General features: G+C 25.5%; 4 protein-coding genes across 6 annotated transcripts; 2 read left to right on the plus strand and 2 right to left on the minus strand.

The window, feature by feature from the left end:
* The first annotated feature begins 1,464 nt into the window (after nucleotides 1-1,464).
* Nucleotides 1,465-3,269, plus strand: LOC103579479 (complex III assembly factor LYRM7). Its single transcript, XM_008560887.2, has 4 exons — nucleotides 1,465-1,573; nucleotides 1,726-1,798; nucleotides 1,868-1,938; nucleotides 3,053-3,269. Exons 1-4 carry the CDS (start codon nucleotides 1,550-1,552, stop codon nucleotides 3,236-3,238), a joined length of 354 nt encoding a protein of 117 aa, XP_008559109.1. The 5' UTR covers nucleotides 1,465-1,549; the 3' UTR covers nucleotides 3,239-3,269.
* Nucleotides 3,270-3,284: 15 nt separating this feature from the next.
* On the minus strand, nucleotides 3,285-9,475 carry LOC103579478 (glycerol-3-phosphate dehydrogenase [NAD(+)], cytoplasmic). Of its 3 annotated transcripts, XM_053739272.1 has the most exons (7): nucleotides 9,005-9,475; nucleotides 8,696-8,876; nucleotides 4,934-5,216; nucleotides 4,747-4,859; nucleotides 4,002-4,432; nucleotides 3,476-3,544; nucleotides 3,360-3,410 (listed from the first exon to the last, which is right to left on the minus strand). In XM_053739272.1, the coding sequence occupies exons 1-6, from the start codon at nucleotides 9,043-9,045 to the stop codon at nucleotides 3,511-3,513; spliced, it is 1,083 nt and encodes a 360-aa protein (XP_053595247.1). In that variant the 5' UTR covers nucleotides 9,046-9,475; the 3' UTR covers nucleotides 3,360-3,410; nucleotides 3,476-3,510. The 3 variants fall into 3 exon arrangements, with proteins under 3 accessions (XP_008559108.1, XP_053595247.1, XP_053595246.1); XM_008560886.3 differs by lacking the exon at nucleotides 3,476-3,544 and having other exon boundaries at nucleotides 3,285-3,410; nucleotides 9,005-9,474; XM_053739271.1 differs by lacking the exons at nucleotides 3,360-3,410; nucleotides 3,476-3,544 and having other exon boundaries at nucleotides 3,834-4,432.
* On the plus strand, nucleotides 6,020-8,693 carry LOC103579477 (peroxiredoxin-6). Its single transcript, XM_008560882.3, has 5 exons — nucleotides 6,020-6,390; nucleotides 6,754-6,910; nucleotides 7,416-7,633; nucleotides 7,696-7,771; nucleotides 7,837-8,693. The coding sequence occupies exons 1-5, from the start codon at nucleotides 6,308-6,310 to the stop codon at nucleotides 7,963-7,965; spliced, it is 663 nt and encodes a 220-aa protein (XP_008559104.1). The 5' UTR covers nucleotides 6,020-6,307; the 3' UTR covers nucleotides 7,966-8,693.
* A 1,497-nt stretch (nucleotides 9,476-10,972) lies between the features above and the next one.
* LOC103579476 (glycerol-3-phosphate dehydrogenase [NAD(+)], cytoplasmic) lies at nucleotides 10,973-18,991 on the minus strand. The gene is made up of 8 exons (XM_053739704.1): nucleotides 18,679-18,991; nucleotides 16,800-16,977; nucleotides 15,180-15,320; nucleotides 14,852-14,993; nucleotides 14,550-14,662; nucleotides 14,238-14,468; nucleotides 13,129-13,328; nucleotides 10,973-11,151 (listed from the first exon to the last, which is right to left on the minus strand). Exons 1-8 carry the CDS (start codon nucleotides 18,717-18,719, stop codon nucleotides 11,109-11,111), a joined length of 1,089 nt encoding a protein of 362 aa, XP_053595679.1. The 5' UTR covers nucleotides 18,720-18,991; the 3' UTR covers nucleotides 10,973-11,108.
* Nucleotides 18,992-19,235: the final 244 nt, after the last annotated feature.

Here is a 19,235-nt window from a genome sequence, read left to right on the forward strand (position 1 = left end):
TAAATCAGAATAGTCACGTAATGCCATCTATTTTTTTTTAATTTTCATTCAAAGTGACAGCTCTCATTTTTAAATACAAGATGTCATTACTTTATTTGTCTAACTGTTTAAATATATATACAAAAATTATTATTGATATTTACCAACAATTACATTGTAATAATTAGTAATTATAAAAAAATTTTTCAATTGAATTTTAAATATTTCTGTCATATTTGCGGCCATTTTATTTTGATTTACGATTTGTAAATTTTCTCCTATTTTTAATAAGTTACTTTTCGAACATTCAAATTTACCGCGCAAGTAATAAAAATAATTAATAAATTATTGATGAAAATGAAAAATTTCGGGTATACTTTTTTGGTCTAATTAATATAATTATTGACACAAATAAATTTTAATAAAATTATTAAATTTTAATTTTGAAATTTCGCGCCGTTGGCGCTGCTGCGCGTTGCTGCATTCAACGTTCAAATTTTTGCTAAAGTGGGGGAATCGAATTATTGCAAAATCGATTGTTTTGTATCAGCTGGTGGTCCAATAGCGGCAGTCAGTATCATCGACGACGCCAGTAGTAGTCAAGATCCTTCTTTACATTTAAATTGAAACCCAGTATTGCAGTTAATTCGCGAAATTATCCATTAAATTTATTGCTCATAGTAATTGTTTAATTAAAATGTCTAGTGTTTGTAAAATTAAAATAGTGGAAAGTGTCTGTGCTGTCATTAAGTGTTGAGTGATCAGTGCTAGTGTAAAGTGTTGCGAATTGCTGATGCTGATAACTTTCAAGTTCCTGAGCAAAATCATCTGGCATCGTCTGGTGGGAAATAGCAGTTAAGTGACGTTTTTTAGCTGCAATACACTTACAGCAATTTAAATTAAATCTCTAAGTGTATTAGGACACCCTTCTGCATATTATTTCTCCACCAAGGTTTGTTCAAACACTCAAGTGTTTTTTTTTAATTTTTTAAATATTTTTCTATTATATTCTGCCGCCATTTTATTTTAACGTACGATTTTTAGTTTTCTCCAATTTCTAATAATTTATTTTTCAAATATTTAAATTTACCGTACAAATAATAAGAATAACTAATAAAGGTGCATTCCGAAATGCGCTACGCGCAATAAATTATTTGAAAAAAAAAAAAATATATATATATATATATATACATATGATGTAATTATTGTTAATAATTATAAACAATTGCATTGTAATAAATAATAAATTTAAAAATTTTTAAAAAATTAAATTTCAAATAAGTAATTTTAAAAATTAAATTTTTGATAAAATTTTGAAAATTAAATTTTTGATAAAATTTTGAAAATTTATTTTGAAAAAAAAAAAAAATAATAATAATTGCAATTGTTTATAAATTAATAAATTAATTGAATATATGATTCAATTATATTTAATATTAATTAAAATTTCCAATATAAATAGTTAGTTTTTTTTACCGACTGAGCCAGTATTTATTTTTAGTTATTACATTTAATTTTGTAACAAGTATTTTATAAATTATTGATTATTATAAATAACGAATTATTTAAAATGAGTAATGAACTTCGCAGAGAGGTAATTAATAAACCCAATTGTCCAATAATTCAATCAGTTCAATTTCTAAAGAATTTAAAACTTAACCTAAAGTCTATACTTGGGACAAGTGACAGAAAACTTTATTTAAAAAAATTAAATTTACAAATAAAGTAATTAGTTAATTATTACAGGTACTTAGAACCTTTAAAAAATTACACCGTGCACGTTTAAATGTTTTTAAAGGAGACTTATACGCATTGTCATGTAAGAATTTTTTAATTACTATAATTTACTTATTTAATTATTATTTAAATAAATCATTGTTTTTTTTAGTTACGAGGAATAAAATAAATGATGAGTATAAAAAATGTAAAAATGTTACTGACGAGAGTGCAATTAATGAGGTAATTTTATTTTAATTATAGTCAGGGTAAAATACTCGATTGCCAGCCCCCATATATTTAAACTATTAAATTATTTGAATAGATTTTAAATTGCTAATTTTTTTTTTGCTCATTAAATTATTATTTCAATGATAATTAAAAAAAATTGAATAATTTGGACACTAGTTTAAAAAAAAAACTGATCCCCGACAAGTGATCCAATGAGATCTGAGTCCACTGATCAGGACATCACTTATTTTTGGTGCAGCCCTTAGTCATCTGCGTACAAAATATCCGTGTGAAAAAATATCCCTAAGACATAAATTTAATAGAAATATTTTTTTTTTCATGTTTTAATTTACGTACTTCATATTTGTAATTAAAATGATATACAGATACTAAATTAATATTTTTGACCCATATAATTTTGTTCAAATTTTCATAAATTTAAACCAAAACTTTTCTTGGGACGAGAAAAAATTTATTCTCGCACTAGAACATTTTTTTTTTTTTATGATTTTCAACAATAAATGATATTTTGATTTTGATAAATATTTTTGCATTACCATAAATTACAAATCCATACTTGACAATGTACTTTTTGTTAGGTATTCAATTATTATAATTTTGTCAAATGAAAAACTCAGATTGACACAAATATGACTTTTACTATGAATTTGCCCCAACAACTTTAATTACTGCAAAATTTTGACTCTGTTAAATTTCTATCAAAGTGATCCGAAGTTCATCGCCTTTTAGACAGAAAGAATTTATTTAAAGTTTCTGAATTTAAAAATTTGACCAAATATTTAGTACAGTGAAATTAAATCGAGTTTCTATCAAAGTCATCCCAAGTATTTCGTCATGAATTCCAGGTCTAAATTCATTAGGAACAAATTTTTTCTTACACAAGTTGTCTATTGATGTTTTGTAACGGGACCCTTGTTTGTGTATATTATTTTGTCAGTGTATATAAATATATAATAACAGAATTTGTTGTCAGTGGGATCAGTTATCTAGGATCACTTGACAGAAATAATTGCTGGGATCAGTTACAGACAGATCCTAAGGATTAGGTTTTGTTAGTTCACTTAATAACTAAGAAATAGAAAATTAAAAATAAATTAATTTATAGCTGAACAAATTTGCAAATGAAGTAGAACATGAAGTCCGAACAACAATAATCCAAGCCGTGGAAACAGAACCCGGGACATTTGAATTAAATGTAAGGAAAGAGCATTTAATTGACAATGTGCCGGCTCCAGGAACTCCGCTTCCAAAACCAGAGCGTCGATGCCGTGATGTAAAATTAAAAAAATGATTTATTTAAATAAATATATAAGTAAAATAAATAGACAATTTTTTTTTCTAAACAAATATTTATTAATTTATTCTTCATCAATTTCACGATAAATTTTCTTTATTAAATTTTGAACAATTTCCTTCAAGCTTTAATTAAAAATAATTAGTCTTCTATCACTTCCATTTTCATTCTGAAAAATAAAATAATTAATTTAAATAAATTTATTAAATTTATTAATTATCTGAATTAACTCACCAGTTATTTAAAAAATTTTTTCATGCAACACAAAATTAATGAGTTAAGGATAAATTTTTAGGATAATATCTAGTATAAAAAAAAAATTAATTTATTAATTACATTCGTAAATATGAATTAAAAAGTAGACATCGTTAGTTTATTTTATTTGACGCTCATTAATTAATCAATTAATTAATAAATAATAAAAGTATCGAAATGTATCGTTTACTTGAATAGAAAAATTATAAACACGTGATATTTATTTAATAAATATGAAAATGATATAAAAATATATGAAACTATTTATCGTACTTACGTAAAAAAATAATTTATTTAATAATAAATTTATAAATAAATTTAAAAAAATAGTTGCCAAATAAACTAACAAAGTCCTTTGTTAAAAAATATGTGAATTTTAATATCAAAGTGGAGGTTCGGGTTCGACAAGTCTGAAGTTTCTCCCCTTTGAGAGTTAATTACTAATTAGTATATTAATTAATTAAATAAAAAATATATATAAATAATAATAAAATAAAATACTAACGAGTGCTCGGGATGATTACGGATTTGGTCGATCAGATCCGAGCCTTTGAGTTCTCGCGTGCAGATGCGGTGGACGGCAGTGAAAAGAGGGAATTTATCAGTCATATTTTTATCCTTGAGCATTCCATTAACTTCCTCGGCGGTCGCTGGTCCTTGGAGCTTTTGTCCTCCCAGTAATTCATCTTCAAGTTCTTTGATGGACTTTTGTGTTTTGATAAATTGTTCGCAAACTCGGCGGTTACGGCCACCGTAGCAAGTTGTAATTAGATCAGCGACACCGCAACTTTCGAAGAATGTTGAAAGTTTTGATCCTCCGTAAAATGTATCCACGAACTTAATCATCTCCATTAATCCCAGTCTTATTACTGCGGCTTTTGTATTGTCACCTAGACCGAGACCGTCGACAAATCCTGCTCCGCAGGCTACGATATTCTGTAATTTTTTTTAAAAATATTATTTAGGGTAACAGATACCCTGAGGGCGTATCCTAGAAAATACTTCCGTTGAAAAGGCAAAAGGACATGCAAAAAAAATTTAAGTGATTAATTATTAATTTGAAATTACATAAATACAAATTTATCTCATTTACTAATATTTTTTTAACAAATACCAAAAATTTTGAATTTTTTTTATTGTCCTTAAGCGAAATAAAATTATAAAAAAAACTTTATACGCCCCCATATAATTTTAACGCGATTTACCAGAGGTAAATTTTTTTTTTTTACTAATAACAAATAAATATTTACCTTCAGTGCACCACAAACTTCAACAGCTTCGCAATCTTCAACACAAACAACTCGGAAGTTTGGTGTCATCATTAAATCCCTTAGAACTGGCGCAAGTCGTTTGTCTCTTACTCCTAAAAATTTTTAATTACCATTTTATTTATCAATTAATTAATTAACTGACTAGTTAATTTAATAATTAAATTACCAATGGTAGTTTCGCAGAATTTTTCTTCGGCAACTTCATTGGCAAGATTGGCGCCCATCAGAACGTAGCAGGGGATTTTCAAATGTTCCTCAACAACTTTTGAAATTAATTTAATACTTTTTCCATCACTGGAATCAAATCCTTTGATAAGGGAGAGTCCCACCGCAGTTGGTTTTATTTTTCCCAACATCGCGGCCGCCAGTCCACGAATAAACTGGTGCGGGATAACAAAGATAAGGATGTCTGCGTCCTTAGCAGCCTCCACGACATCCGGGACTGCGACCTAAAAGAAACATTTAAATTTAAAAGCTTCTAAATAACCTAGAGATTTATTTATTGTATTATCATCATTATAATTATTATTTCTATTATCAACAAATTATTTCCTAACGTTCTTTACTAAATTTGGCGCTGATCCAACCGTGTCTTGAAGGTCAGCTGCATCTCAATGCGCTTCCGTGCATATGTACGTGTCAAGCTTATGTAATTTTTAAAATACGACGGAAGTCTGCTCGATTAACTATTTAATCATTATCGACATACTACTCAATCCTACTCTTTAAAAAAATTAATTTTTTTTTTTACTTTTAATTTCAAAAATTTTTATTTATAATTTTAAAATAAATTCAAACTTTTTTGGACTTTATACAAAAAATTTTTATTGGTCTGAATTTAAAAAAATTTTCGTTAATTATTTTGGGTTTTAAAATATACAAATAATTATAAATTTGAAATTTAATCAAAAACAAAATTCTTAAAATCTGAAGCATGACAAAAAATTTCAAGTCTTAATTTAAAAATTTTTTTTTTAATATCGTTAATTACTTTTTGATACAAAAAAAAAACAATTGTCCAAATAAGTAGGCGTCCATAATTTAAAATTTCGCAAGTAAAAAAAAAAAAAAAATTTTTTTATCATTCGAAAGTGGGTTAAATCACTTGAGATAAAAAAAAACTATTCAACTATTCATGATCAGAATTTTAAATAATTTATAATTTTTTATCTGCGAAAAATTTAGTGATCGATAAATAAATAAATAAATTTAATATCGATAATGATTAATAAGGTCTATAAATCAGTGGAATATTGCTCCAATCTTATCGTCAAGATCTATGAATTTATTTAATATGTACATATATACATATATGCATATATATAATGAATAATGTACAGAATCACAAAGGCAATAATTCTGTATCATTAAAGCTTCGCAAATAATGCGACGTATTAAATAACACACCCACATCAATGTTCTGTATCAGTTCTCGTACAGACTTGATACCGAGTACATCAAATACTCGAGTGTAAAATTATTATATCAACAATAATACAGCAATTGTTCGTGAGTTAAACAAATATTCATTCTATTCAAGATGAGATTAAATTCAATAATTCCAAATTTCCAAGCCGATACCACTAAAGGTCCCATTGACTTTTATGAGTGGCAAGGAGACTCGTAAGTATTTTTTTTAAATATTTTTAAATTTATTTATTATTTTAATTACTATGCGCAATAAATATTTCATTTAAATTCAATTTATTTCATTTTTAAAAAATTTACCGCGAAAATTTAAATTTTTGAAAATTTTATTTAAGTAACTTGTCATTAAAATACTGGATATATTTTAAATTCATGATAGATGTGAATTTCTAAAGAAAAATTTTAAAAATATAAATTTTATTGTAAAAATAAAATAATGAAAATGAGCGCGAGTTTTAAAATTTAATTTTTAGTGTTGAGGTAAAAAATTTTCTAAACTGGGTTAAAATAAAATTATTAATGGTGAAAATATTCTATAATAAATAAATAAATTTATAGCTGGGTAGTAATATTTTCACATCCGGCCGATTTTACGCCAGTATGTACGACAGAACTTGGACGTATCGCTGTCCATTATCCTCATTTTAAAAAGCGGAATGTTAAATTACTGGCACATTCTGTTGATAAACTCAAGGATCACGTTGATTGGGTCAATGTAAGTACTTAAATAAAATAAAAAGTTTAAACTAATTCAATTTTCTCTAATCTATTTATACAAAAATAAAAACTTTTTCTTGGAATCTTATGATAATTTAATCACCTCCAAACTTTAAAATTGAATTTTTAACGAAACTATCAATTTTAGAGAAAAAAGTTTTAAACAAAATTTGTAGGAAATTTAATTTGCTACAAAAAAAGTCCTTATACTTATTTACATATCTTTGATAGTTTTGAAGTTATAATAGAAAAATAAGGGATCAATTTGATGCTAAAATTTACTTTATTACTTTAAGTTACAATTACTTCGAAATAATTAGACCTACGTAAAAATTTAATGAGACCTTTTTTGTAGAGAATTTAATTACCTACAAAATTGCTTATATAAATTTTTGTCGTATCTCTATTAGTTAATCCACAATTAAAATTTTTTTATAATTACTGTTGAACGCAACTGCTAGTTAAATATATAAATATATATAAAGTATATATTATTATTAAAGGATATTAAATCATATTGCCAAGATATTCCCGGAGATTTCCCATACCCAATAATTGCTGATGACGACCGCAGTTTGGCTGTTAAATTGGACATGATCGATGAAGAATCTAAAGATGATCCTGAAAACGCAATAACTGTACGCGCGCTTTATATTGTAAGTCCTGATCATCGTTTACGTCTGAGTATGCAATATCCTACTTCAACTGGTCGTAATGTCGAGTAAGTCAATAATTATAAATAATTTAAATCATTAACATATTTAATATTTAAATATTTAACAGCGAAATTCTACGTGTCATTGATTCATTGCAACTCGTAGACCGTAAGCCGCAAATTGCAACCCCGGCTAATTGGACTGTAAGTTTTCATTAAATTATTTAACTTGAATTAATTTAAATAAAATAAATTATATTTTTTTACAGCCTGGAGAAAAAGTTATGATACTACCGACAGTTGATGATAGCGAGTTATCATCATTATTTCCCGGGGGTGTTGATAAAGTTTTGATGCCTTCTGGTAAAGTTTACGTCCGTACTACAACCGATTATTAAATTACTTATTTTCCTTCATTTTTTAAAATTTATTATTTAGTCTGTTATTTTTTTTAATCCTTTCAAATTAATATTTTTTTTATTAAATTAATTAATACGATGCTGTAAGATGGAGTAAATTTATCAAGGTCATCAAGTGACGATAATCGACCGGTCTAAGGTCTAATCCAATGAAAGCCGAAAGAATTTTTTATACAAAAAGTATGAGATCTTTCAAACCTGAGATTCGTTCCATCACCGACTTTTGAATTTGATTTAGTTTAAAAATTTGAATTTAAATTTAATTTGGTTTAAAAATTTGAATTTGAATTTAATTTGATTTAAAAGTTTGAATTTGAATTTAATTTGATTTAAAAATTTGAATTTGAATTTAATTTGATTTAAAAATTTGAATTTGAATTTAATTTGGTTTAAAAATTTGAATTTGAATTTGATTTAGTTTAAAAATTTAAATTTGAATTTAAATTTTACTAAATTGACCAGATATGGAATTACCCAGTCTAATAAGATATACCATAAAAAAAAAGTAACGACAATTTAAAGTTCCAGATTCGAATCCTGACAGCGCCATTTTTTTTATTTTTAAAAATATTAATAACTAAAAATTATCTTTATATTTTTAAATAAAAATAAAAAAAAATTTTTTATTCTCCATAGATAACTAATTTTAAAAAAATGTATACCAGTTATGTAATTTGAATTTGAATAAATAGTAAAAATAATAACTTACAACATTGGGTGGTAATTTATGTCCAGGTAAATATTTAACATTTTCATGCTGAGTATTTATTATTTCCGTAAGTTTTTTTCCATCAATCATTTCTTCATAAACGTACATAGTTACTTGTTCTTCAAATTTGTTATTAAATTTAGTGGCATTGGCGCCAACTATTTTAGCGATTGCTGAGCCCCTGAATTATTTAAATTTTTTATTACATTAAATTTAAATAAATATTAATGACAAACAAAACACTAATTTTATAAATTTGAATAAAATTAGCAATTTAATTAACATCTCAGATATTAAAAAAAAAATTACCAGTTGCCACTTCCGACGATGCAGACCTTCTTCTTGGACATGTTTGGAAATTAAAAAAAATTTACTTTTGCTGTAACGTGCAATCGAGTATCAATGGCTTGACTGACTGAACTCTGACAGTTCCTGTCCTAGTACTTCTTAAAAAGTCACCACCAGTTGAAATTAATCATTGACCTTAGCAGCAAATACCGAAAGACAAAAAAGAGTAGGGTAGAATGAGAAAGAAAATTTAATTGTCAACTGGTTGGTCGGACGTTGGAGGTCTTTGCTGTTGGATCAACTCCAATGTCTCGGATCCGCGTTTAAGGATGAACTGAGTTGAGAATAGTACTAACGGAGACGTAACTATTAACGGGGTACTCGGCCAATGTTAAATTTAACACCGCGACTCTAATTATTACATTACTTACTATTAATATTTTACTCTTTTGTCACACACTTTTCTATCAATCTCTCTCTCTCTCTTTTTTGTCTTTTTTTAAACAAAATAGCATTCAATTGATTTTTTACGCAACATGACATTGACATATTTTTTTTCTTATTTTATAACGTTATTTATATAACCATTGATCGATTCATTTATTAATCGAATCGATTATCTTAGAAATAGAGGAACTGATTTAATTATGTTAATTTTTAATTTCAATAATTTTATGGCAGAATTTAAATCTCAACGATACGTTTAGAAAATTACATATTAATTTTGAATACTAACTAAAATTTTTGTAAACAATTTTTAAATTAGTTTTTAAAACACATTTAAAGGAAAAGTGGGATTTTTTTTTTCAGAGTACTTTCGTTCTTAAAATTTTGAAAATTTGTGACATTATTAAGCATCATTTCAAGAATATTCTGATAAATTTTCATAAAAAAATATTTAAAAATCAGCCAGTGGCAGTGGGGAGAGACGAGTCACTAAAAAAAAAAGTCTCCATAGTAGGCAGGATAACTCATGACTGCCTCATCTGAAATCAAAAAACCAAAAAAATTTCTTTGGTACATAAGTTTATCTTAGATTTGAACGAAGGATTTTTTTTTTCAATGATTACTTATTTTTTAATTAAACAAAAGGAAGAATTTTAGGCAAAAATCAGTCTTTTGATTGCACCTTTACCAAAAATTCAAAAATTGATATTTTGTTTATTCCTTCGTTCAAATCCAAGATAAACTTGTGTACCAAAAAAATCTTTTTGGTTTTTTGATTTCAGATGAAGCATTCATGAGTTATCCTGCTTACGGCATGGAGACTTTTTTTTTAAGGTGACTCGTCTCTCCCCACTACCACTGGCTTATTTTTCAATATTTTTGGATGAAAATTTATCAGAATATTTTTGAAATGATCCTTAATAATGTCACAACTTTTAAGAATTTTAATAAAAACTGTACTCTGAAAAAAAAAATCACAAAAAGTCCTCTTTTTTTGTTATCTCAGACCAGCTTCCCTCCTTAAATTATTATAAAAAATAATTATTTTTCTTTATTTTGCAACTTACGGCGATAAAGTAAAGCTTAGGAAGAATTTTCTAAGGCCGCGGTCTCGGCCCACTGATTAAACTCTAGGATATATTCTAGTGTTTGTTAATTTTTTAAAAATAAAAAATTAATAGTGTATGAAAAAATTAATAATAATAATAATAATAATAATAATAATTAAAGAAATAACAGAGGTATAAAAATATTTTTTTTACCCCATATTATCTTTAAGCCTCAAAAAAAAGTTTAAAAAGCCCGCGAAAATTTAAAGCGTAAAAATTCAAAAATAAAAAAAACAATTATTTTTTTAAAAACATTCATTCACTTTATATATTTTTGATTTCACTCTCTTATACTTTTAAAAAATCACCCACTGTCATTATTTTCAAAAACTTACAAACTATTTTGCCTTAACAATTAGCACTAATCTAAATTTTATTAAATAAATTAAATAAAAAAAAAAATGAAAAAAAAATGCGAATATTTTTTTCAAATGACATTTAATGAATATTTTTTTTATGGCATGATTCGTAAAAAAATATTACATTTATTTGGTTCACTTTTAATTATTATTAATCTTGAGTAAAAAATTTAATTATTAATTATCTCGATGGCTGAGAGCTGTCGGCACTTAGAGATGACATTTTGGTGGCACGTTCTGGTCATTGTCGTACCTGAATATGAATTGAATGAAGTGATAAAAAAAAATTAATGGTAGTGAATGATTTAATTTTAATAATTAATTATTAATTATTAATTAAAATTTTATCTAACAAGCCAGTTAGTTTATAATTAATAACAAGTAACACACACATGCATTTGATTATTTATAGATAAATTAGCAACGGACATTAGCTTTGGACAATAAATTAAAATATTAATTTATACATAATTAAACATTTGATATATATTTTAAATCCATACTGATACAATTCAGAGTGGTAACAATTTTTAATCACATCCCGAACATTCTCTTAATTTTTCATATATTATATATTTTTTTATTTATATTTAATTCCCTATTAATCTAACAAACAACAACAAATTTAACAGACAAATAAAAATAAATCAACAGTAAAATTAAATTATCTCTATTCTTTACTTAATTAATTAATTAAATAACAAAAAATTAGTATATCTAAAATACTAATTATATATTTTATTTATTTTTTGGTTCTAGTGTTGATTAAATCAACTAATTGCACTGTTTAAATGCGTAAGCAAAATTAAATTTTTTTTTTTTTTTTTTTTGAAAATTTAATTTAATAATTTTTAAAAATATATTTATTTGTAAATGAAATTTATAAAAATAATTTTTGTAAAATAATTAAAGCAGAAAATTAGTGACAAATAATTAATAATTTAAATTTATGAGAAAGTGTACTAGTAAAAAATATAAAAATATATTTAATTAGTTTTATCTACAACCGCAGTACACTTTTGTAATTATTCTAATTACGGCAGTCAATCTAATGGCCTGTCTCTATGTTCATGACTGGTTGAACTACGACTCATACGAGCACGTATGGATTCATTCATGTATGAGAATAGAACCATAGATTTCTAGCCATTGGCCCTTGTCAGACCACACATCCCTTAAAGTAACATATATAATATAGATTTATATGTACTGTAAGTTTAATGTGAACATCCACAGCAAATACTTTTCATTATGACGGATGTATTATGAAAAGCTTTGCCTCAGACCTTCTGCACTTTGCTTCTGGTATTTATAGATATATACTCTGTAAAAAATTGGGACTGATAACGGAATTTATTTAAATCCGAACTCACTTGGAGTTCTGGAGTAAAAAAAAAATCACTCCGAATAGGAAGTAAATAAAAATTTATTTTTTCGGAGAAATGATTTCCTCCGGATTTAATTCGCGTTCACTCTCCAAATTTTTTACAGTGTATACAATGTAGTCCAGTCGAAATTCCTAAATAAGAGAATTTCTCTAAAATTGGTGTAAATTTAATTGAAGGTCTATGACGTCACCCACAAACGCCAAAAATAAAAAAAAATTACTCCAGGGATTGATGAGAAAAAAAATGAAAACAGATTTTTTATAAATATTTCAGTCAAAAAAAAATTTTAAATAAAACTTGTACAGAAAAAAATATCATAATTTTTTTTGTATCTTTAAAAAATAACACGTAATAAATTTTTAAAATTTTGAAGCTTCAACCCCTGGTGTAATGACTTTTTTAGTTTGAAGCTGTATGGATTTGACGTCACAGACCAATGAAATTTGCGCTCATTAGAAAAATGTCTTCTATTTCGGAATTTTGATTCGACTAAAATCCCTATGAGAAGGTCTGGCAGGCCAGCCAGTCCCTACGTAAATGTCTAGCTCAGAAAAGCATAAACTTTTAAAGAGTAGGACTCTGGCAATTTTTTTCGCAATTTAAAAATTCTAAAATTAAACATTTAATTTTTATAAATTATCATCTACATATTTACATGTTAAAAATCATAATTATCACTAACTGGAGATCCAAATAATATAAAAAAATAAAATAGTTAGCAAGCTCGACCCTCAGACCCCACAACCAACGACAAAGAAATTCCAATACTCCAACATAAGAATCCTTAAATCTTTGTATACTTTGTATAGATTGTTTTTGTTTTTTGTTTTTATTGAGCTTACATGTGTTCCGGGTGGCTGCGAATGCAGTCGATGAGATCAGTCGGCTGCAATTCACCGACGCAGATTCGATGGATCGCGGTGAATAGTGGAAACCTGGCTTCCATGTCTTTGGCTTTTAACATATAGTTGACTTCTTCAGCAGTAATTGGTCCTTGGAGTTTCTGGCCATTTAACATTTCTTTTTCTAGCTCAATTATTGACTGTAACAAATATTTTTATTTATTTATTTTTCGTTCAAATTATCATTTATTTATGACACTGAATTCAGCCGACGTCTAAAAATTTTTTAAATTTATTTCAAAAATATAAATTATAAAAAAAATTATATGCTAAAAAATTTCACTTATAGTTTTTTAAATTTTCTACATGTGCATTTTTTCAGTTTTTTTTTTTTTTTTTTTTATACTTAATTAATTTGTTGGAAAAAAAAATCGAAAATTGTTATGATCCTGAAGTCAACAGACAATTAAAAATTTTCAAAAATTTTTTTTAACAAATCAATTACAAAAAAAAAAAAGTAGAAAAATGCACATGTAGAAAATAAAAAAAACTATAAGTGCAATTTTTTGAAAATTATTTTTTTTTATGATTTATAGTTTTTTAAAGAATCCAAAAATTATTAGACATCGGCTAACTTCAGTATCATAAAATTGTTGATTGACTGCTAACCTGTGTCATATTTTTCAAGTCAATTATAAGAAAAAAAAAAATACACATGTAGAAAATTAAAAAAACTACAGGTGCATTTTTTTCAAATATTTTTTTTATTTTGAAAAATAATTCAAAAATTATTGGACGTCGGCTAACTATGATTCTAAATTTAGCCGACGTCTAATAATTTTTGAATTTATTTTAAAAACATAAATTATAAAAAAAAAATATTTAAAAAAATTGCACTTGTAGTTTTTTTCATTTTCTACATGTGCATTTTTTTTTAAATTGACTTTTTGAAAAATAAAATCCAAAAATTATTAATTGTCTGCTAACTTCAGTATCATATTTTGAAATGTTTAAAAAACAACCTTTTTCTATAAAAATTTAGAAGTACCTCCCCCACCACGTGTTGTCTCTCCCTCCCCTAATTCTCAAATTAAAAAATAAAAAATTACCTTTCCACTTTTAACAAAAGCTTCCGAAACTTTACGATTACGTCCACCATAACAAGTTGTTATTAAATCAGCAACACCACAGCTCTCAAAAAATGTGCTGAGTTTACCTCCTGGGTAAAAAACATCTACAAATTTAATCATTTCCATCAATCCCAAACGTATTACCGCCGCTTTTGTGTTGTCACCCAGTCCTAGACCATCAACAAATCCAGCTCCGCATGCTACGATATTCTTTACCAAACAAAAAAAACCTCAGTCAATAAACAATTAATCAAATTAAATGATTGATCAATTATATAACAAATAATGAACCTTAAGAGCGCCGCAACATTCAACAGAATCAACGTCATCAACAACAACAACACGGAAAAACGGTGTCTGAATCATATCACGCAAGATAACGCCCATCGCATTATCCTTACAACCTGCATTGAAAAAAAAAAAAATTAATTCATGACCGCAATTATATTACAGCTCGTAAATATATATCATTATATTGATAACAATTTTATAACTCATATCTTTACAACTACGTCTTTACAACTCAGTTTTTTTTTTTTTTTTTTTTTTTTTAATTCCTGTCAGTTTCTCTGAGTAAAAATAATTAAAATTACCAATAGTCGTTTCACAAAACATTTCATCAGCAACTTCTGAGGCTAAATTAGCTCCCATTAATACAGCCATCGGTATATTTAATTCAGCTGTTATTATTTGTGATATTAAATCAATACCACCCCCTTCTTTTTGATCAAACCCCTGGAAAAAAAAAAAAAAAAAAAAAAAAAAAAAAAAAAAACATTTCTTTATCAATATCCATTTATTGGAATTAATTTTATTAATTAACTAAAAAAAAAATTATAAGATTTGTATTGTTCGGATCGGGTCTGTTATTAAATACTGGGTAATTAAATTAATTATTGTAAAATTAAATTAAATATTTACTTTAATAAGTGATAATCCACAAGCCGTTGGCTTTATTTTACCCAGCAGAGTGCTACATATTCGTCTTATAAATTGATGGGGTACGACAAATACAAGAATATCTGCATCTGCTGCTGCTTCAACGACATCTGGGACAGCAATCTGTTGATTGTTATTTTAAAATTAATGACAATGATTTAAATAAATATTTATTTCACTTAATTATTACGTCAATTAATTAAGACACTAAAAAATTTACTGAGAGAATCCGGTTTTAATGCGGAGCAGATCACTGTCGATTTATTTAATCCCTTTAAAGTTTAATTTACTCCAAAGGAAGTGTATTTTGATGTTAAAACTCCGAGTCGGAGTAAATTTTACTTTAAATAAAATCCACAATCGATTCGAATTCACTCCCGATTTTTTATGAGTATGAATGCAGCGAACATAAGACAAATATAAAATTATATATAAATAGAGTAAATAATTAAAAAAATAATATTTATAAAAAATGCACTTATTAATTAAAAAATTTTTTAAATGTGCATTTTTTGAAAATTTCAGTTTATTAATTATTTATTCTATTTATTAATAATTTTAAATTTGTCTGCTATATTCACACATGATTTTTTACAGTTTTATTATCTCAGATTTTTTTAAATTCATTTATTTAAATATGAAAATTTATGAGCTTATAAATTTTTTTTTAATACGGAAATTAAAATCTTATGATTTAATTACGATAATTAAATAAATTTCATATTTTTATCCGCCCTTTTGATTTTAGGAAATTTTCTAATATCAAAAGGATATATATATATATATATATATATATATATATATAATTTTTAAAATTGCTAATCATATTGTAGATTTATTTCAAAGCTGAAAATTATAAAAAATTTTTTAGTAATAAAATGAATTTTTAAAATGATTGGCAATAAAAAAAATTACGCGCCCTTTTGGTTTAAAAGAATTTCCTACCGCCAAAGGCGTATAAAAATATAAGCCCAGTTAAAATTTGTGATGCGAAATATTTATAATAAAACTGATGGATTACTATCCGTCTTAAACATTTTTTTTTATAAATATATATAGATATATATATATATATATATATATATTGTATGTTTATAATTAAACTATCGTGGGAGTTATGACTTTCTATCAGTTTAGGTCATGCAAACTTTATAAAATGATAAAGATAAAGAAAATATGATACGAATAGACAAAAGTATGTCCTTGGATAAAATTGTTTAAGGTGACTTGTGACGTATGACATCTGTTAGTTAGAAAAATTTTATTCCTTATATTTTTTATTTAAAATTATTCAATTAAAAACAACAATAAAAAATTACAAGAAGTCATTTTTTTATAACTAATCAATTACTGCTGCTAATTAAATTAATTACGGCTTGAAAATAATAACATTTTTTGATAACGAATCACTTAGTGATATCATTATTTTATTTTTGAAAATCCGAGCACATGTTGACTGTTTAATTTTATAAAACAAAAAAATATTAAAACTTTAGAAAAAGATTAAAAATATTTGATAATGTTTCTCAATGATATCAATGATACAGATAATATAACATTACATATGTACATATATTTGTATATATATAAAAATAAACTTACCACATTCTCTGGTATCTTATGACCCGGTAGATATTTGACATTCTCATGCTCTTCATTTATTATCTCAGTTAATTTCCTACCGTTAATAATCTCTTCGTAAACATACATCGTCACACGATCTTCAAAATTATCCAATCTTGCTGCGTTTGCTCCGATTATTTTAGAGATTGCTGACCCCCTAAAAAAATAAATACAATTACTATGATTACAATTATTGCTCCCTTCCAAATCACGAATAATAAGTCTACTAATTTTTTTAAAAACAATTTCTTACAATCTCTGGCATTACTAATCAATTTAAATTTTTTTCTAAATATAGTTATCAAAATTTTATCTTGGAACTAAAAGTACAAATAAAAATTATAGTTTATTTAGCGAGAGATATTGCTTTGGAGTAACGTAAAAAAAAAATTTATTAATTTGAATATTTAACTACAGATCCGATTATACCCGAATCATTTTCTCTCGCTAATCCAATGCGGCTATAATTTGAATGTATATTCAGATATTTTTCAAAATTATTCGTATAGTTTTTTCAAATTTTTGAATATTAAAAATTGAATTTTTTTTTATTGTTGATTTAAAAATTAAAAAAAAATCACGACTGATTTCGCGCTGGAAAATCGGAAATAAAATCAGCGAATATGAATTTTATTCAAATTCAAATTTACTCTGTCATTGATTTATGGGGTTTTCAAAAAAAATTACTGTGCATACGGAGTAGATAGAAATGTTTTTTTTTTTTTATTGTAAATTCAAAAACTTAAAAAAAATCATGAATGATTTTGTGCTGAAAAATCAAAAATAGATTCAGTGATAATGAATTATATTTGAATAAAAATTTGTTCCATCATTTAGTTCTGGGGTTTTTAAAAAAATTACTCCACAAACGGAGTAAATTCAAAATTTTTATTCAGTGGAGATACTTCGGAATGAAGATTTAAATCCATAATGACTTTGATCCCGAGCTTTAATATTAAAATAAACTTTTTGAACTTTTGGTATTAAAATAAACTTTGGAGTAAATTTTACTCCAAGAGAATTAAATACATAAAGAATCCAAGTGAATTTACTCTAAATTTTATCCACCTTCACCCCAAAAATTTCTACAGCGTACTCTTGTACATTTTAAAAATTGACATCAATTTGATTTTACATTTTAATGAAAAAAAAAAAAATTTATCAATTTTTTTATTTCAACTTAAGATTTTATTCAAATCTCAACAAATAAGAAATTAAATTCTTCAAATATATAACGATAATTTTATTTATTAATTTATACGATACTGGTTAGCCGATGTCTAATAATTTTTGGATTTTTTTCAAAACCATAAATTACAAAAAAAAAAAAAATTGAAAAAATTGCACCTACAGATTTTTAAATTCTCTACATGTGCATATTTTTGTTTTTTTTTTTCTTCATTGACTTATTGACAAAAAAAAAAACCGATAATTGTCATGTGTTAACTTCCGGATAATTATTTTATTTTAATAAAAATCTCCTTCATCTTAAATTTAATATTAATAACAAATTATTTAATTACGTAACCTTGACATGTTATTTAATTTTTCTTTTCCGTATTAAAAAAAATTAAATCAATAATGTTATATCAGTATAACATATATATATGACCAAAAGTCAAGGCCATGAGGAATAAAAATAAAAACTAAACTAAAATATTTTTGAATTTCCAAAAAAAAAAATATTCAAAATAATCACTCAAATTATCAATAAAAAAAATTAATTTTTTAAAAAAACTACATGTCAAAAATTAATTAAAAAAAAAACTAAATAGAAAAAATTCAAATATATGAAATAATGAATTTAAATACATAATAAAAATAATTATCAATATTAATTTTGATAAAAATAACTCACCAATTACCAGAACCAATAATACAAACTCGTTGCTTAGACATTTTATATTTATTTTCAATTATAAATAATTGATAGTTGATGTAATTAACTAATTACTAAATAAGTAATTAAATTAATAACTTATTTTACTGTAATAATTTGGAGCAAGAAGCAAAATTTAGTATTTGAGTGCTCGATGCAGACGGAGACGAACAACTGGAGAGTAGAGGTGGAGAAAAAAACCAGAATAAAGTAAAAGTGGAGGAGTCGTTATATAGATTGGAGTAGTGGAACATACAGAGTTTAGTAAATGCGCAAATGCAGTTTTACTGTGACTGTACTCTGTACTGTATGTAATATTCAACTTGTAAATTTTAAAGGGGGGGGGGGGGAAGAAACAGAATCAGTAATAATAAAAATAATGATAATGTTTCTGATAGGATTTAAAATAAGGGAGGGGGGCAGGATAATAAGGAGAGGAAGGGGTCTGGGTTTTTATTTTGTCTACTTGTACACTTATTCTTACTCAAGTGTATTTTTGTTATGGGACAATTTAGTGGGAGAACTGGGAGTGGGAG

The sequence above is a fragment of the Microplitis demolitor genome, chromosome 5 (assembly GCF_026212275.2).
Source record: "Microplitis demolitor isolate Queensland-Clemson2020A chromosome 5, iyMicDemo2.1a, whole genome shotgun sequence".
In the NCBI taxonomy this organism is placed as follows: domain Eukaryota; kingdom Metazoa; phylum Arthropoda; class Insecta; order Hymenoptera; family Braconidae; genus Microplitis; species Microplitis demolitor.

Bases quoted from the DNA above. Each gene is read 5' to 3' on its own strand.
- LOC103579476 (XM_053739704.1), bottom strand. From the start codon at position 18,719: ATGTCTAAGCAACGAGTTTGTATTATTGGTTCTGGTAATTG. The intron at 15,321-16,799 runs GTAAGTTTATTT...AACAATCAACAG, and splicing joins ATAAGATACCAGAGAATGTG to ATTGCTGTCCCAGATGTCGT. The intron at 14,994-15,179 runs GTAAATATTTAA...TTTTTTTTCCAG, and splicing joins GTGGATTATCACTTATTAAA to GGGTTTGATCAAAAAGAAGG.
- LOC103579478 (XM_053739271.1), bottom strand. From the start codon at position 9,045: ATGTCCAAGAAGAAGGTCTGCATCGTCGGAAGTGGCAACTG. The intron at 4,860-4,933 runs GTAATTTAATTA...AAAAATTTTTAG, and splicing joins ATTCTGCGAAACTACCATTG to GAGTAAGAGACAAACGACTT. The intron at 4,433-4,746 runs GTAAATATTTAT...AAAAAATTACAG, and splicing joins AAGTTTGTGGTGCACTGAAG to AATATCGTAGCCTGCGGAGC.
- LOC103579479 (XM_008560887.2), top strand. From the start codon at position 1,550: ATGAGTAATGAACTTCGCAGAGAG. The intron at 1,799-1,867 runs GTAAGAATTTTT...TGTTTTTTTTAG, and splicing joins AGACTTATACGCATTGTCAT to TTACGAGGAATAAAATAAAT. The intron at 1,939-3,052 runs GTAATTTTATTT...ATTAATTTATAG, and splicing joins ACGAGAGTGCAATTAATGAG to CTGAACAAATTTGCAAATGA.
- LOC103579477 (XM_008560882.3), top strand. From the start codon at position 6,308: ATGAGATTAAATTCAATAATTCCAAATTTCCAAGCCGATACCACTAAA. The intron at 6,391-6,753 runs GTAAGTATTTTT...ATAAATTTATAG, and splicing joins TATGAGTGGCAAGGAGACTC to CTGGGTAGTAATATTTTCAC. The intron at 7,634-7,695 runs GTAAGTCAATAA...AATATTTAACAG, and splicing joins TCAACTGGTCGTAATGTCGA to CGAAATTCTACGTGTCATTG.